At 45.5% G+C, this 16,763-nt stretch overlaps 1 protein-coding gene across 1 annotated transcript in view; it reads right to left on the reverse strand.

Moving 5' to 3' along the window:
• The window catches only part of ITIH6 (inter-alpha-trypsin inhibitor heavy chain family member 6), a 43,790-nt gene extending 27,281 nt beyond the window's left edge, over positions 1–16,509 (reverse strand). Inside the window, exons 1-5 of the mRNA XM_002808533.4 lie at positions 16,408–16,509; positions 15,228–15,382; positions 10,402–10,512; positions 9,318–9,565; positions 6,989–7,158 (exon numbers count right to left, since the gene is read on the reverse strand). Of these exons, the coding sequence (XP_002808579.4) occupies positions 6,989–7,158; positions 9,318–9,565; positions 10,402–10,512; positions 15,228–15,382; positions 16,408–16,509 (786 nt within the window). The remainder of the gene's footprint in view (positions 1–6,988; positions 7,159–9,317; positions 9,566–10,401; positions 10,513–15,227; positions 15,383–16,407) is intronic.
• Between the last annotated feature and the right edge of the window lie 254 nt (positions 16,510–16,763).

Genomic DNA, 16,763 nt, shown 5'->3' on the forward strand with positions numbered 1-16,763 from the left:
AAGCTCAACATCGTTGATCATTAGAGAAACACAAATCAAAACCACAATGAGATACCATCTCACAACCAGTCAGAATGGCTACTATTAAAAAGTCCAAAAGCAACAGATGCAGGCAAGGTTGCAGAGAAAAGGGAATGCTTAAATTCTGTTGGTGAGAGCACAAATTAATTCAACCACTATGGAAGACAGTGTGGCAATTCCTCAAAAACCTAAAATCGGAAATAGCATTTGACCCAGCAATCCCATTACTGGGTATATAATCAAAGGAGTGTAAGTTTTTCTATTATAAAGACACATGCATACGTATGTCCATTGCAGCACTATATACAATAGCAAAGACATGGAATCAACCTAAATGTCCATCAGTGATAGACTGGATAAGAAAATATGGTACATATACACCATGAAATAGTATGCAACCGTTAAAAACAATGAGATTATGTTTTTAACAGGAACAGAGAAGAAGCTGGAGGCCATTAGCCTTAGCAAACTAACACAGGAACAGAAAAACAAATACTGCATGTCCTCAATTATGAGTGGGAACTAAATAATGAGAACACATAGACACATAGAGGGGAACAACACACACTGGGGCCTGTCAGAGGGTGGAGTGTGGTAGGAGAGCGAGAATCAGGAAAAATAACTAACGGGATTGGGCGCAGTGGCTCATGTCTGTAATCCCAGCACTTTCAAAACTGGAGGCGGGCAGATCACCTGAGGTCGGGAGTTCGAGATCAGCCTGACCAACACGGAGAAACCCCATCTCCACTAAAAATACAAAATTATCTGGGCGTGGTGGCACACACCTGTAATCCCAGCTACTCAAGAGGCTGAGGCAGGAGAATCGCTTGAACGCAGGAGACCGAGGTTGTGGTGAGCCGAGATTGCGCCATTGCACTCCAGCCTGGGCAACAAGAGTGAAACTCTGTCTCAAAATAATAATAATGATAATAATAATAATAAAATAGAAATAACTAATTGGTACTAGGCTTAATACTGGGGTGACAAAATAATCTGTACAACAAACCCCCATGACCCACATTTACCTATATAACAAACCTGTATGTGTACCCCTGAACTTAAAAGTTAAATTAACAAAAAGAAAATCGAGAAGAAATGGACAAATTCCTAGACACATACAACCTAACCATGACTGAAGCATGAAGAAATTCAAACATGAACAGAACAATAACATGCAACAAGATCAAAGCCATGATAAAAAAAAAAAATCTCCCAGTAAAGAAAGGACCAGGACCTGATGACTTCACCGCTGAATTCTACCAAACAGTTAAAGAAGAACCAATACAAATCCTACTCAAATTATTACAAAAAATAGAGGCGGATGGAATACTTCCAAACTCATTCTACATGGTCGGTATTGCCCAGATACCAAAACCAAAGACACATCAAAAAATGAAAACTATAGGTCAATGACTCTGATGAATATGGATGTGAGTGTCCTCAACAAAATACTAACAAACTGAACTCAATAACACACTCCAAAGATCATCATGACCAAGTGGGATTTATCCCTGGGATGCAAGGATGGGTCAACATATGCAAAGCAATCAATGTGATACATTGTATCAACTGAATGAAGGACAGAAACCATGCGATCATTTCAACTGATGCTGAAAAAGCATTTAATAAAACTCAACATTTCTTCATGACAAAAACCTTCAAAACACTGGGGATAGAAGGAACATACCTCAACATAATAAAAGCCATATATGACAGACCCACAGCTAGTATTATACTGAATGGGGAGAAACTGAAAGCCTTTCCCCTAAGGGCTGGAGCATGATATGGATGCTCACTTTCACCACTGTTATTCAACAAAGTACTGGAAGGCCTACCTAGACCAATCAGACAAGAGAAAGAAATAAAGGGCATCCGAATTGGAAAGGAAAAAGTCAAATTATCCTTGTTTGCAGATCATCTGATCTTATACTTGGAAAACCCTAAAGATCCCACAAAATATATTAGAACTGATAAACAAATGCAGGAAAGTTGCGGGATACAAAATCAACAAAACAAAATCAGTAGCATTTCTAAATGCCAACAGTGAAAAATCTGAAAAAGAAAATTAAAAAGAAACCCCATTTACAATAGCCACAAACAAAATTAAATACTAGGAATTAACTTGACCAAAGAAGTGAAACATCTCTATAATGAAAAGTATAAAACACTGTTAGAGAAAATCGAAGAGGACACTAAAAAATGGAAAGATGTTCCATGTTCATGGATTGGAAGAATCAATATTGCTAAAATGTCCATACTACCCAAAGTAATCTACAGATTCAGAGCAATCCCTATCAAAATCGCAAAGAGATTCTTCACAGACATTGCAAAAACAATCCTAAAATCTAAATGGAACCAGAAAAGACCCAGAATAACCAAAGCTATCCTAAGCCAGAAGAACAAAACTGGAGGAATCACATTATCTGACCTCAAATTATACTGGAGAGCTATAGCAACAAAAACAGACTGGTACTGGGATAGAAACAGACACATAGACCAAGGGAAAACAATAGAGACCCCAGAAACAAATACACTAACCTATAGTGAACTGATTTTCAACACAGAAGCCAAGAACATACATTGGGGACAGAACAGTCTCTTCAATAAATGGTGCTGGGAAAACTGGATATCCATATGCAGAATAATGAAACTAGACCTCTCTCTCACCATATACAAAAATCAAATCAAAATTGATTAAAGACTTAAATCTCAGACCTCAAACTATGATACTATTGATACTACAAGAAAACCCTGGGAAAATCTCCAGGGCATTGGTTTGGGCAAAAATTTCTTGAATAATACCCAGTAAGCACAAGCAACCACAGTAAAAGCGGACAAATGGGATCACATCAAGTTAAAAAGCTTCCACACTGCAAGGGAAATGATCAACAAAGTGAAGAGACAACCCATAGAATGGGACAAAATATTTGCAAACTACCCATTTCACAAGGGATTAATAACCAGAATACATAAGGAGCTCAAACAACTCCATAGGAAAAAAGTCTAAAAATCTAATCAAAAAAGGGCAAAAGATTTGAACAGGTATTTCTCAAAAGAAGACATACGAATGGCAAACAGACATATGAAAAGGTGCTCAACATCACTGATCATCAGAGAAGTGAAAATCAAAAACTACAATGAGATATCATTTCACCCCAGCTAAAATGGCTTCTATCCCAGAGACAGGCCATAAGAAATGCTGGCGAGGATGTGTAGAAAAGGGACTCCCATACACTGCTGGTGGGAATGTCAATTAGTTCAACCATATGGAGAACAGTTTGGAGGCTCCTCAATAAACTAAAAATTAGAGCTTTATCATACAATCCGGCCATTCCACTTCTGGGTATGTACCCAAAAGAAAGAAAATCAGTGTATCCAAGAGATATCTGTACCCTCCTTTTTGTTACAGTGCTGTTCACAATAGCCAAGACTTGGAAACAACCTAAGTGTCCATCAACAGATGAGAGGATAAAGAAAAGGTGGTACAGATACACAATGGAGTACTATTTAGCTACAAAAAAGAATGAAATTCTGTCATTTGCAACAACATGAATGGAACTGGAGATCATGATGTTACATGAAATAAGTCAGGCACAGAAAGACACATCTCGCATGTTGTCACTCATTAGTGGGATCTAAAAAATAAAAGAGTTGAACTCATGGAGATAGAGAGTAGAAGAGTGGTTACCAGAGACTGGGGGTAGTGGGGTAGTGGGGAGATGGTGAGAAGGCAGGGATGGTTAATGGGTACAAAGAAAAGTGAGAAATAATGGATAAGACTTAGTATTTGATAGCACGACAGGGTGACTATAGTCAATAATAATTTAATTGTACATTTAAAAATAAGTAAAAGAGTATGAATGGATTGTCTGTAACACAGGGACAAATGCTTGAGGGAATGGGTACCCTGTGATGCGATTATTACGGATTGCATGCCTGTACCAAAACATCTCACTTACCCCATAAACATATACATCTACTGTGTACCCTCAAAAATTAAAAGTAACAACTTTACTAAAAAACAAACCCAACGTCTGTATTTTGAGTCTCTTGGGACTGCCTTCCCCACCCATGAACATCACAGCTGAACATGGATGACTTCTGCTATCTTCAAAAGTAGTTTTCCCTGCGATCTGTGACAGTGAACTCTCCTTATTCTCCTACCGCCTCTGTCTGCCCACTCCCTTCGCAGTGCTTCCCAATATTTGTCAGGTCGAAGCATGAAAAGAAAATGATTATGCTGGTGCAGCTCAATGGAGTGAACTGCTGGGGACTGGGGCTCGGGGCAGGCTGTGTGCAGTTGATGAGGGTATCCATAGCTGCTGCATTGGGCCGCTTCACCTTAGCTGTGCCTTCAGGGATTTTCCCTTCTGGCTCCACACATGCTCCCTGGGTGACCTCCCTCTGTCACTTGGCTTCCACCACAGGACCCCTACCAATCAATCCACATCGATTCTCCCGTCTAGAGCTCCCACAGTTGCCCCTTACCAGTGGGTGCACACTCACTGTTGGACCTGTGCCCCAGGATGTTTCAAGAAACCTCTGATGCATCCTGCCCAAGCAATGAATTCATTGTCCTGCCCCGACGTGGCCCTTTTATGTCTTCCTGGTCAGGGGCACCATCATCCACATGATCACTCTGGAGACAAATCTGAGTGTTGCCTTCAGTCCTTGGGTGGCCCCCATTCCCTGCAGCCAATCAGCCTCCTGTTGCTTTTCTCTGCTGGATACTTCTCCAGGCCACCCTCGTCTTCATCCCTAACTGACAAAGCCCAAGCTCAGGTCTCATTTCTCTCAGGTTTCCCTCTTCTACTTCGACCTCTCCCATCCATGCTGCTTGGAGGCAGTGGCTGAGACCCTGTAAACACGACCTCACAATGTCATTTTCTCTCATGGCTCCCTGCTCACCTACAGGACAAATCCCATGTTCCTTTTGTTGCCCTGCAGGACTCTCCAGCCTTCTATGTGGCTCTTTGGATTTTTCATCTCAAATTTCTGCTCCAGAACGCCAAGCTATTTGCAATTCCCTACACAGGTTTGGTGAGTTTCAGCCTGTTTCTTTTCTTGTGCCGCCCCCACTTTGCTGGAATGCCTTTCCCTCCCACAGGCCCCGTCCCATGGCCCACTTTTATTCATTCCATAACACACAGGTCAGCCTTAGTCGCCTCCAGGGAACCTTCTGGAACTGCCTTTCCTCTTCATTATGGCTTCTATCCTACCTTGTGTGTCATGGGAAGGGCAGGTCTACCTTAGTGTCAGTATTGGGTTTTTGTGTCTCACTCAGAAACGATAAGTAGGCTGTGTATGTGATACCCTTCTGGGTTCCCAATGTCGGCCAACACAAGGTATGACACAGATTAGGTGCCCAGTGAGCCCCAGCGGGGTGGATGATCTGATGATGTGCTGGGCTTTGAACAAAGGGCACACTCAAATAGGAAGTGGGAGATGAACTGAGTGTTCCTGGCAGGTGTCAGGAGGGGTAAGAGCTCACAGTGTATGGAAGTTCCTGGTTGTACTGGTCAATGCCTTCCATCTATATTTCAACTGCAAGCAGCTGTGGTGATGGTAAAGCTTGAGCGAGCAGAGGGGTACCTCCAAGAACTAAACACACCCACATGACAAAACACCAGGTTAAAGGCCCTGCTGCCACCTGCTGGCAAGGTACCCTCAGCTCCTATCCTGGCAGGAGAATAACTTTTATTCCCCCTACACAACAGACTGAGCCACACCTCTCTGCCTCTGCACATGCTGTTCCTTCTCTCTGCATGCCTTTCCCTTCATCTTATTGACCGACTTGCAGATACATCCAATTCATGTTTCCCATGCTTACTTAAATTCCAACTCCTTTAGGATGATGGTCCTGAAACCCCCCTCCACTGGCACCCCCACAGAACCCATGACATACTTACACACACACTAGAACATCTGATGACTGTCAAGGCTCTGTGTATCTGGGTGCTTCAGGATGGGGTGATGGCAGAGGGAGATGAGTGGCTGTGTCCGACTCCCTTGTGAGTTGTCAGATTCAATGAGTACAGGACTGGCCTAGTCCACATATTCATTCAACATATGAATGAATGAATGTTGCACGAGAAGAGGTTTAACGATAGGACACTTTTAGTCCAGGGTAGACAAATGAATTGTTGGTGGAACGGAGTCATCAAGGAGGAGGTGTTTCGGCAGTGTTTCAGGAACACGAGGATGCCGAGCAGTGGACCAGGGAGGAAGAAGTCATTCTCAGGGCAGCGGCCACCATGAGCAAATGCTCACACAGATGAGAGGCAGGCTCGGGTGTTTTGGAGAAAGGTGTGGTGTGGTGTGGTGTGGGGCAACTGGAGGGTGGTTTGTGTGCTGGGGTTGAGGGTTCTGTGGTGGGAGAGGCAGAGTGGGACCAGATGTCTCAGGCTGCCCCACCATCTTTGTGCTCACGCTGGGGCCCTGGGATCAGTGCTCTGTGCTTTCTCATCTGAAAGAGCGTGGGACCTCTGCTCTTTCTTCATGAATGTGGAGGCTCACAATTGAAGGCCTCCCTGTTTAGGCAGATGGCTTCACTGAAGCAATAAGGATTGTTAAAAGGCGACAGAGAGCAAGGAAGCCCAAGAGAACACAGAAGAGTATAGGAGCTGCAGAATGCATGAGAGCCCATGAACACGGATGCCCAATTAGTGGCCAAGGGTTTACTTTGCAGAAGGACTGTTTTTGAGTAGGCTATGACTTGATTCAGTCAGGGATGGGTCCTTTGGGCACTAGATTCACTGGAGACAGTTCCAGGTCTACAATCCTTTGGGGGATTCGATGTGCCTCTCCAGGTTGAAGCCATGTGTCTTTTCACGTCAGCCTATCCTTGTTTGCTAGCTCTCGCTTATCCCTAGGGAAACTGGAGTGAACAGCTGGAGAGGCCTGAGCATTGCTCAGGCCTGTCTGACTCCAGAGCCCATCCTCTCTCCCCTTTCCCAGGACCCCTCACCTGCACATCTCCAATGATGTTTTCCATGACCACATCGTACTGAACCAGGAAGTCAGCCATGATGCCTGAGCCAGAGATGGCCGACTGGTCTTGCAATGTCGGGCTGTAGGTGATTCGGACACAGGTCTCTCCCCTCTCGATCCTGGTAGATGGGGGTGAATCCACCTCACCTGTATGGGTGGGGAGGATTGGGACGGCATGGTACGAAGGACTCTCTAGACAGAAGAACCAGTGAAAGGGCAGCACAAGGGGCACTATCTGGGGAGGTACCAAAACCTCTGGTGCCTCCTGCCTACAACATCTTTCCACCTGCCCCAGACTCCTCTCCCAGTCCCACAGCCAGCTCCTCTCTGCCTCCTCCATCGAGCCCAGCTGGACAGACCCAGCCTGGCCCTCAGCTCCCAGGCCCTGGCAATGTGGCCCTCGCTGGCAACCTCACCTTGCCTCATTTTCCATGCAACCTGGGGCCAAGTCTTTGGAGGCATGGCATGTCCGGAGACCAGCAGCCCACATCTCCTCCCAGAGAGGCAGTGCAGTAAGAGTGTGTCCAGGAGAGAGACAGACAGACACACAGACAAGGTCTAGGTCTCCTCCCATCCCCCCACTGCTGTGGGAAACAGCAGCCTAGCAAGGTTGTCCTCTGGATCTGATTTAATATTTCTTCTTCCCTCTCTTCCTTCTGACTTTGGGCATCACGTGTGTGAACAAGCCTTTTAGAGTCTCATGAAATAACAGATGAATCTCTAGTCCCGGATGTTTGCTGAGCTGGCCACAAGAGCAAGTCCTCTGGAATCCAAGACAAATGTCCATTTAGAAATGTCACTGTGCCTCCTTTTTTCCAGAAAATGGAAACTTGGGAATTCTGCACCCCCCCCCTTCCTGCTACAGCTGTCAGGAAGCTCAGGGGCACACTGAGCCCCATACTCTCTGAGGCGCCTGCTCACATACATTCCCTTGGCTTCCTTCCTCTCAGAGCTCTTTGTTGTTTTCTCCCCCACAGGATTGGTTCTACCCTCTGTTTTAACCTTTAAGGAGAATGGGGGAGGGACCTGCCATTTATAGCTTAGGGCTGAAGAATGCAGGCTGCAGGAACTCAAATGGCCTGTGGGCCCAGCTCCCGGCTGCTGCTGTGTGTCCCTGGACAAGCGACTCATTCTCTCTAGGCCTCTGGCTCCTCATCTACAGCGCAGGCATGACCACAGCTCCTACTTCATAGGCAGTGCTGTTGGAAATAAATGAGGCCATTCATGTAAAGCGTTTGGAGCCATACCTGCGTCTCAGTGAGTGCCACCTAGTCCTAACGGGTACAATGATCATGCAATCTTCTCTGCACCACGTAATTGGGAGGGAGGAATTCTCTCAAAGTCTCACAATGGTCCTGAGCTGTAGATGGCATCTCGTCCATTTTACAGATGGGAAAAGTGAAGTCGAGCAGTGGAGTGACTGGCTTCGATGGTCCCACATCAAGGGAGTGTCAACACTGGGATTTGGATCCAGTCTGTGTCTGTCTGTGTCTGCTACATCCACTGTCCACCCCAGTGCCTCTCTGGGTCAACAGTTGAATGAGTTGGGACCTCCTATGCTAAGCAGCTTTGGAGGGGCGGCCACATGAGCCAGGGATTTCTCTGTGTCTGTCCTCTCATCTCAGATGAGGTGAGCAGGCCAGCTCCGTGATTCTCCAACCTGACTGGACATCAAGGTCGCCTGAGACTAGTTGATGACACGGCTTCCTGGGCCCCACCCCCATGCTACTGAACCAGACCCTGAAGGTTTGGCTCCAGGAATCTGCATTTCTAGAAGCCCATGTTGTGATTCTGATGTAGCCAGTCTGGCCTTCCAAAACCTCTAGGTGATATTTGAAGCAAGTCTCTGAGGCAAGATGCTTCTCTTCCTTTCAGGGCCTGAGATGGTGTCCTCCAGGGAGCCTGCAGTTGCTGTGCGCTCACTGTCCTGCCATTCTCAGTGGGGATCCAGGGAAAAGCATGATTTGGCCAGTGTGGCTTCTACAGCCTTCAGCATGGTTAACACACGATTTAATTTCATTAGCCCACCCAGCAAACCCTCCCTTATCACTGACTTTTTTTTTTTAGGGAAATCAAGAGTCTGGGAAGTTTGTAATGTGCCAGGTCATACAGCTTGTAAGGACCAGGCCAAGGTTAAAATCCAAATATTTTCACCTTCAAACATGCCCTCTTCTCACTGAATCAGGAAAGAACTTGGCAGTGAGTACGGAGCAGAAGTGGCACTAGAGGGAAACCCAGTGGAATCGGGAAGGTTTTCATTCAGTGAAGGCCAGTCTAATGGGTGACCTATAGTGCTGCCCACATACTTGCATGGGCATTGGTGCGCAGGCGGCTGGTCCTCAGGGGTGGTATGTGCACATAGGAGATGCCTGTCCTTTCTGACACTGTAACCTCTACGCTCAGCCTCTTCACCAACCGGCCGGGCCTCAGGCTCACCACCAGCTGGTAGTGGCCCTGGTGACGCTGAAGCAGTTCCTCATAGGCCAGGGAAAAAGTCACCTCTGTGCCTGCTGCCAGGCTGGTGGAGATGCGGAACTTCTCTGATTCCCGGTCCCTAGGCAGGAAAAGGAGGAGGGTGGGAAGAGAAAGGGATCTTCTGAGGAGTACAGGGGCTGTTAGATGACCTAGATTTGCTCCCCCCAACCCTGGTCCCAGCAGACCTGACTAGGCTTCTGGTTCAACTGAGTCACTGGCCATGGTCCGTCATCCATGCATCCACTTATCAATCTCTCTCTCCCTCCCTCATTCAGCCTCCTAAATATTCTGCTTGCTAAATTATCTCACAGGTGGTCCACCCTCAAGGGAACTTAGTCCATGAAGATCTGAATATAGAACAGACCAACTAGGGTCTAATGATTCATTTTACAAAAGAGTTTTCAATTTACATACAATGCCTCATCCCCTTCAAATAGACCCTCCCACTATCCCCTCCCCTATGCTTTTGAAGGAGCTTGTTTATATGGCAGTAACTCAGTTTGCTGGAGCCAAAGCTAAAGTTTTCGCTCCATGAAACTCTCTTGGAAGCTGGGAGGGAACACTGAAGGAAGACAATACATTTCTGCCTGCTGAATGGAACTCAGGAAACAAAATTCAATTTAGAAAAATCTCACTTGCATATAACCTTCCCGGAAGGTGCCAATTCTTAAATAAGCCACAATCTGCTGACAGTAGAAAAGTGGAAATGGGGAAATAAATTTCCATTTATTGAACACGCACCCTGTTATAGGCTTTGATATTCATTAACTCACATATTCTTCACATGATCCTATGAAGTAGAGGTCATGTCCCCACTCTGCAGAGATGGAGACTGAGGACCAGAGAGAACGTGCATCTCCCCTTATCACACAGCTAAGATTATTAAGTCATGTTTTGGACTGGATGGGGCCTTACCTGATGCCTACGTGAGCAGCTGTCTTTCCTTGCTGATGGGCTTCTTCATAGATTTTCTTTGCCTGGTGCTTCTCTTTGACTTCTGCAATGTAGACTTTATTGTTGATGGTCCTAATGGGGCAGGAAAGAGGAGGGACAGCAGAGACAGAGAAAATAAAGAGTTGGTCAGAGGCAGAGAAAGAGACACATGAGGTAGAAAGAGGAGGAGGATAGAGACAGGGAAAGAGAAAGAACAACACAGTGCCATAAAGCCCCAGTGTGAGTGGCAAGAAGAGAAGAAGAGGAAAGGAGAGGGAGATACAGAGTGAAGTAGTTATCATTATCTCCATTTGTCATATGGGGAAATAGAGGCCACACAGCATATGGTGGATCTGGTATTAGAGTTTTGTGTTTCCCAAAGTGTTGAATAAATTCTACCTTTTGGTACACAACATAATTTTAGGTATGATATAATCGAATATTTTTGTTATAATTGTTATGTATTTACAGTAATGTTTATTAAAATACAACTAGCACATTAAACCCATGATCTCATAGATATTATTGCTCAGAATAAGACTAACTCAGATCATCTCAGAAAGTATAACTGTTGAAAAAAATATATTGGGTAAATAATATGGCCATATTAATATAAAAATATATTAAGTAAATACTATGGGTGGTAAAAGTGGTAAAAATTGTGAAAGAAGTGTGCAAATTGTTGCAAAGGCTTCAGGGTCTGACTAGGGAGGAGGACTTGTCCTCAGGGAGCTCAGAGACTGATGAGTTACAAGCAGACTTGCTTACCCCCATTTTCCTCATTTCTCTAAGGAAGGTAATAAAGTGAAAAGAAGCTCAAAGAAGGGAGAGAACATTTTTGGCCAAGTCTTCAGGAAAGGGTCCTAGAGAAGGTGGCCTTGAAGCTAGGCCTGAAAGACAAGGAGGATATGGATAAATAATCTTCACTGGCCATGCCTTCTCAGTTTCCTCTGTTGGCTCGTTCTCTTCCTAACCTCTAAACCTTTGGAACACTCCAAGGCTCTGCTGTCAACCTTTTATCCTCTCCCCTCCCTCCCTCTCCCCTTCTGTCCTCTATTCTTTCTACATTGGCTCTCTAGGAGATGTCATTTAGCACCATGGCCTTAAATACCATTTATATACAGATGACTCCCAAATCTGTATCTCCAGTGTGGACTTGTGCCCTGAACTCCAGACCCATACATGCAATTTCTTACTTGACATCTCCACTAGAATGTTCCATAGACACCTCAAGCTGAACATATCCAAAACTGAGCTCCTGATAACTCTCCCCTCCAAAATCTGCTCCTCCTCTGGTATCTTTGTTTCAGGACATAGTTGCTCAGCTAAAAATCTTAGAGTCATGTTGGATTCTCCTCTTTGTTTCACAATCCACATCCAATCCATCAGAGATTTTCTACTCCATCTTTAGAAGACATCCACAATCTGTCTGACTTCTTACCACTTTATTTGCTGCTGTACCCCTGGTGCCTGGAATATGGCTTGGAACAGAGGGAGGTGCTCAACAATTATTTGTGGAGTGGACATCCTGGACAGACAGCAAGAAAACACAGAAAGTGTTTCAGGGGACAGCAAGTAGTTAAATTTGGCTGGAGTGGAGGGGCAGGAAAGGGAAGTATGGAGAGAAAGTTGGAGTGGTTGAGTGGGCCTAGAGAATAGGGGGCTTTGAACACAAGACTCAATGAGCTCATACAGCAGCAAAGACTTTTTGCCATGGAGAATGGAGAGTCTTGGACAAATCTTGAAAAGGGGAGAGATGGCTCAGAGCTGGCCTTTGAGGAGTGATAGTTGGGTGTCCTAGAGAAAGTTAGTGCAACTCTGTAGGAGGTGAGTACAATGGTTTCCATTTTATAAGTGGAGTAACTGAGGCACAGATATCAGTAAAGTTGCTTGACCAAGGCAGCAGCTTCCAGAAACACTGGGGGAGGATAGGCAGGTGGCAGAAGAGACCACTCAGGGAAGAAGTGTTTCTAGGCAACTGAAACAGAGTATTGCTGTGGCTGGGCTAGTGTGGGGGGTGGGCCGAGCTGGCACCTTCCCAAGGTCTCCTGGGGTGTGAGGGGGGTAGGGTGGAGCTGGTCTGGCAGCAGGACACTGGGGCCTCTGTGTGTGTGCTGCCTCCAGCCAGCATACTTTCCACAGAGTCTGCCCAAGAACATTTCCTCCAGCCTGCTTTGCTTAATTTTTTTAAAAAATTCTTTTGGTGTTTTTTTCAATTGAAGCAAAAATCGAAATTCTGCCTGACTACTTGGCTGTTACATCATTTGACTGCCAGCTTCTCTGGTTAGCCCCCCATACTCCAGACCCATGCCTGCTCTTTTCAGTCCTCGATTCGCCTGGGTCCCAACATGCAATGATCTTGGTCCCTTCAAATCTTACCCATATGGAAACCCTGCTTTCAGGGAGCCCTCCTTGACTGCCTCAGCACTTCTCCCCCAAACTCCCTGACTCTGACTCCATACCAGTTCCCTCCTCTAACCCAATCCTTCTCCAGGGGAAGTGCTGGGAGGTTCTTGATGGCACAGCCTAGGCCCACCCTAGGGCTGCATTTGAGGTTGTACAGATTATTGATGGCACAAGAACCTCCTCCCAACTAACAGGGACAAGCGGGGCTGAACAAGGGCGGATATTCTGCTTGTGCTGGGCTCACTAATCTGGTAAATCTGATAGTCCCTCTACCCAAATCCAGGGGCCTTTTTGTAATTCACACTAAAGTGTGATACTGGCTAATGAGGCCCCACTAAGCTTTCTCTTTATCTGCTCCAGCTCCCTTGTTTATCACCTCAACAGGGTACTATCATCTACCAGGTCTAATAAGCTGAAAAAAGGTAAACACCATCTATATTTACTTATTCTCCACTACAGTCAGGTTGTTTCTCCCTCGATGGTCTCTCACATCCACTACCACTGTCCTGCTCCCACCTTCAGCATCCCCTACGTGGATTCTGCCCCTGTTCGCCTACTCAGCTCTTGGCCACCTAGCTGGCCCCTCCAGTCCACTACCACTTCACAATCACCTCTCCTTGCTTAAAACCTTGCCATGTCTCCTTATTATGGCCCACGCTTATTTCTAAAGAGGGGTGCACATGTCCCAGGGGATGCTGGAGACAAATCGAGAGGGAGTGGGAAAATAATATTCACACTCTATTTTAGGGCTTTTTCCTCATCTTTTAGGGATTAATATTTTATATGCTTCATAATATACCTAATATATTTGCTCAGCAGTATATTTATATAATGCGTAAATGAATAAGTATATATGTTTTGGGAGTATATGATCAAGTTTTTCCTGATAGGTGTGCAAACACATAAGATGGTTTGGAGACCATTAAGTGAGACCTAAGCAGGTGTTCTAACATTGGAAGTCCTCCACAGCCTAGTCTTTCTCTGTCTCTTACATCTCATTTTTTTACCACTCTTCTACCTCTTATCTGTCCCTGACAGTACAGCCACACGGAAGTACTTGCAGTTCCCCTAATTGAGGGAACATTTATGCCTTTATTCCTTTTTCCTGGATTCCTCCAGTCCTGCCCTCACCCTGGTTGCCTGGTGAAGATGTCCTATTTCAAGCCTCAGTTTAGGTGTTATCTCTCTGAGGTTTTTTCCACCAGCCTGGGAATAGGAAACGCACCATTGTCTTCTGATCCACTTCACCATTCTAACCATTCCACATTCAGACGTCTCTTTCTCCCCAGCATACTTTATTAAAGCAATCTACTCACTGCTCCCCAACCCAACGCTCTTTTTTAGAGACAGTCTCACTCTGTCACCCAGGCTGGAGTACAGATATCAAAGTGCACTGCAGCCTCAACCTCCCATGTTCAAGCAATCCTCCTGCCTCAGCCTTCTGAGTAGCTGAGACTATAGGCATGCGCCACCATGCCCTGCTAATTTTTTTTGTTTTCTAGAGATGGGTTCTCGCTATATTGCCCAGGGTAGTCTTGAACTCCTGGCTTCAAGCAATCCTCCCACTTCAGCCTCCCGAAGCTCTGGGATTACAAGTGTGAGTCACTGTGCTGGGCCAGTTTCCTTTTTTATATCCCCCCTTAAACTGCGAACTCTTTGAGACTAGGGACTATATGCAGTTCACCTTCCTCTTTCTGTTGGACTCAGCACAGTGTAAGTCACACAGTCAGCACCAGGAAATGTTTGTTTCAAAAGCAATAAAGCTAATATTATCAACTACTTAATATGTGCCTGGAGCTAATTTTAGCATACGTTTCCACGTATATTAATTCATTTAATCCTTGAAAGTGGGTTCTGGCCGGGTGCAGTGGCTCACGTTGGTAATCCCAGCACTTTGGGAGGCTGAGGCGGGTGGATCACAAAGTCAGAGATTGAGACCATCCTGGCTAACACGATGAAACCCGTCCCTACTAAAAGTACAAAAAATTAGCCGAGCGTAGTGGCATGCGCTTGTAGTCCCAGCTACTCGGGAGGCTGAGGCAGGAGAATCACTTGAACCTGGGAGGCAGAGGTTGCAGTGAGCCAAGATTGCGCCACTGCACTGCAGCCTGGGCAATAGAGCGAGACTCCGTGTTAAACAAACAAACAAACAAACAAAAACAAAAGGAAAAAAAGAAACTGTATTCTAATTTTATCCCCATTTTGTAGATGTGTAAAATGAGACTCCCAGAAATGAAGTAATTTGCCCTGGGTCCCAAACTGGCAGAGCCAGGATTCAGACTCAAGAAGTCTGATCTCAGAGTGCATTCTTTTAATCACTATGCTCTGCTGACAGAATACGCACACGAATGAACAAATATATGCACAAATGAATGAAGTGGTGACTTTGGAAGCAGACTTACATAGTGAAATTGGAGATAAAGGCGAGATGAGGCAGATCCAGGTCAAAGATGGCTTCATGGGCTTCAGCATGTGGATTAAACAGGACAGAGGTGACCAAGGTGTGGGCGTAGCGAGACACCACCGTGGAGTGCATGGAATAGCTTGTCATTAACAACTGAGAGAGAAGACAGGAGGAGGTGTTTTAGGTAGACTGTGTCTTCAGCCTAGATGGGCTAGTACTTGGGAACCCAAGATTCCTACACAGGACTCAAAGTATATAGGTAGATAAACTGAGGCCTAGAGAGGGAAAACAGCCTCTGTCATCCATTTGGTGGAACGGCCTGATTACTTCAGCAAGCTTTATCAAGTCTCAGAACCCAAGACTCACAGAAGATTAGAGATCAAGGGACCTCTCTGGACAAGCACTTCTCTAACTTTGATGTGCACGTGAATCTCCTGGAAATCTTGTTAAAATGAAGATTCTGATTCAGCAAGACTGGGGTGAGGACTGAGATTTTATCTTTCTCAAAAGCTCCCACGGGATGATGCTGATGCTAGTCCACAGATTTCACTTTGAGTAGCAAGGCTTTAGAATATAGCAGAGCAGCCGCCATTCATTGAATCCTACTCTGTCCAAGGCACTGTGATAAATATTGATTTTTTTCTTCTTTAGGATCTCAGGTGTAAAGAGTCGCACTTATAAGAACAATCATGCACTGCAAGCATGGTAAGTATCTGGCATCCATGATGAGGGCACACAGCAAGTACAATATCTATCTTCTTCCTCTCCTTTCTTGAGGTAATGGTCCCTCTATCTACCCACACGTGATGCACAGCTAGTTCCTTCCCAGTATGGGACAGTGGGAAATGGGGACAATTTGAGATCAGACGGACCTAGGTTCAAATTCTGGTTCTGCCTCTTCCTGTATCTTAACTTTGGAACCTGTTTTCTCTTCTCTATAATGGGGATAATAATATAGCCCAGCTCACAGAGATGCTGTGAAGACTAAATGAAATAATAATTCTGGGACCCCTGGTGCAGCACCTGACATGTGCTTAGCAAATAGTACCTCTTTTCTCTGGCTCTAGCTTCTCAGTCATAGGACTGAAGAAACACACGGAATAACCTTCCCAAATTCCCCCCAAGAAGCTAATTTTATCACAAATCCCCAAGCTTTGTTCCCTCATCCCAGAACTGACCTTTGTGCTTGATGAAGCAGGGACAGGGGGTCCCTGGTATGTCAGTTCAAGAAGAATGGTCAGCAAAAAGCTGACACAGATGAGGTACCTCCACCCAGACATGATGCCACCTCTGGCCTAGATCTGTTGTTCACATCCAGAAGATCTGAGCCCGATCTCCAAACCCTTGCTCTTTTAAACCTCCAGGTATCCCTTCTCTTGAGAGGGAGGGACCATCCTGAAGGGTGGGGAAGGCTCTGAATGTGGCATTGAGGCTCACACAAGCCAGGATTGTCCAGGAGCTGGGGCTGGCATCTTGCCTGGAGAAGGGCCAGTTCCATGCTTCCTTTTTTTCCCTCATCCAGCTGTAAGATGAA

The sequence above is a fragment of the Macaca mulatta genome, chromosome X (genome assembly GCF_049350105.2).
Source record: "Macaca mulatta isolate MMU2019108-1 chromosome X, T2T-MMU8v2.0, whole genome shotgun sequence".
Lineage (NCBI taxonomy): Eukaryota > Metazoa > Chordata > Mammalia > Primates > Cercopithecidae > Macaca > Macaca mulatta.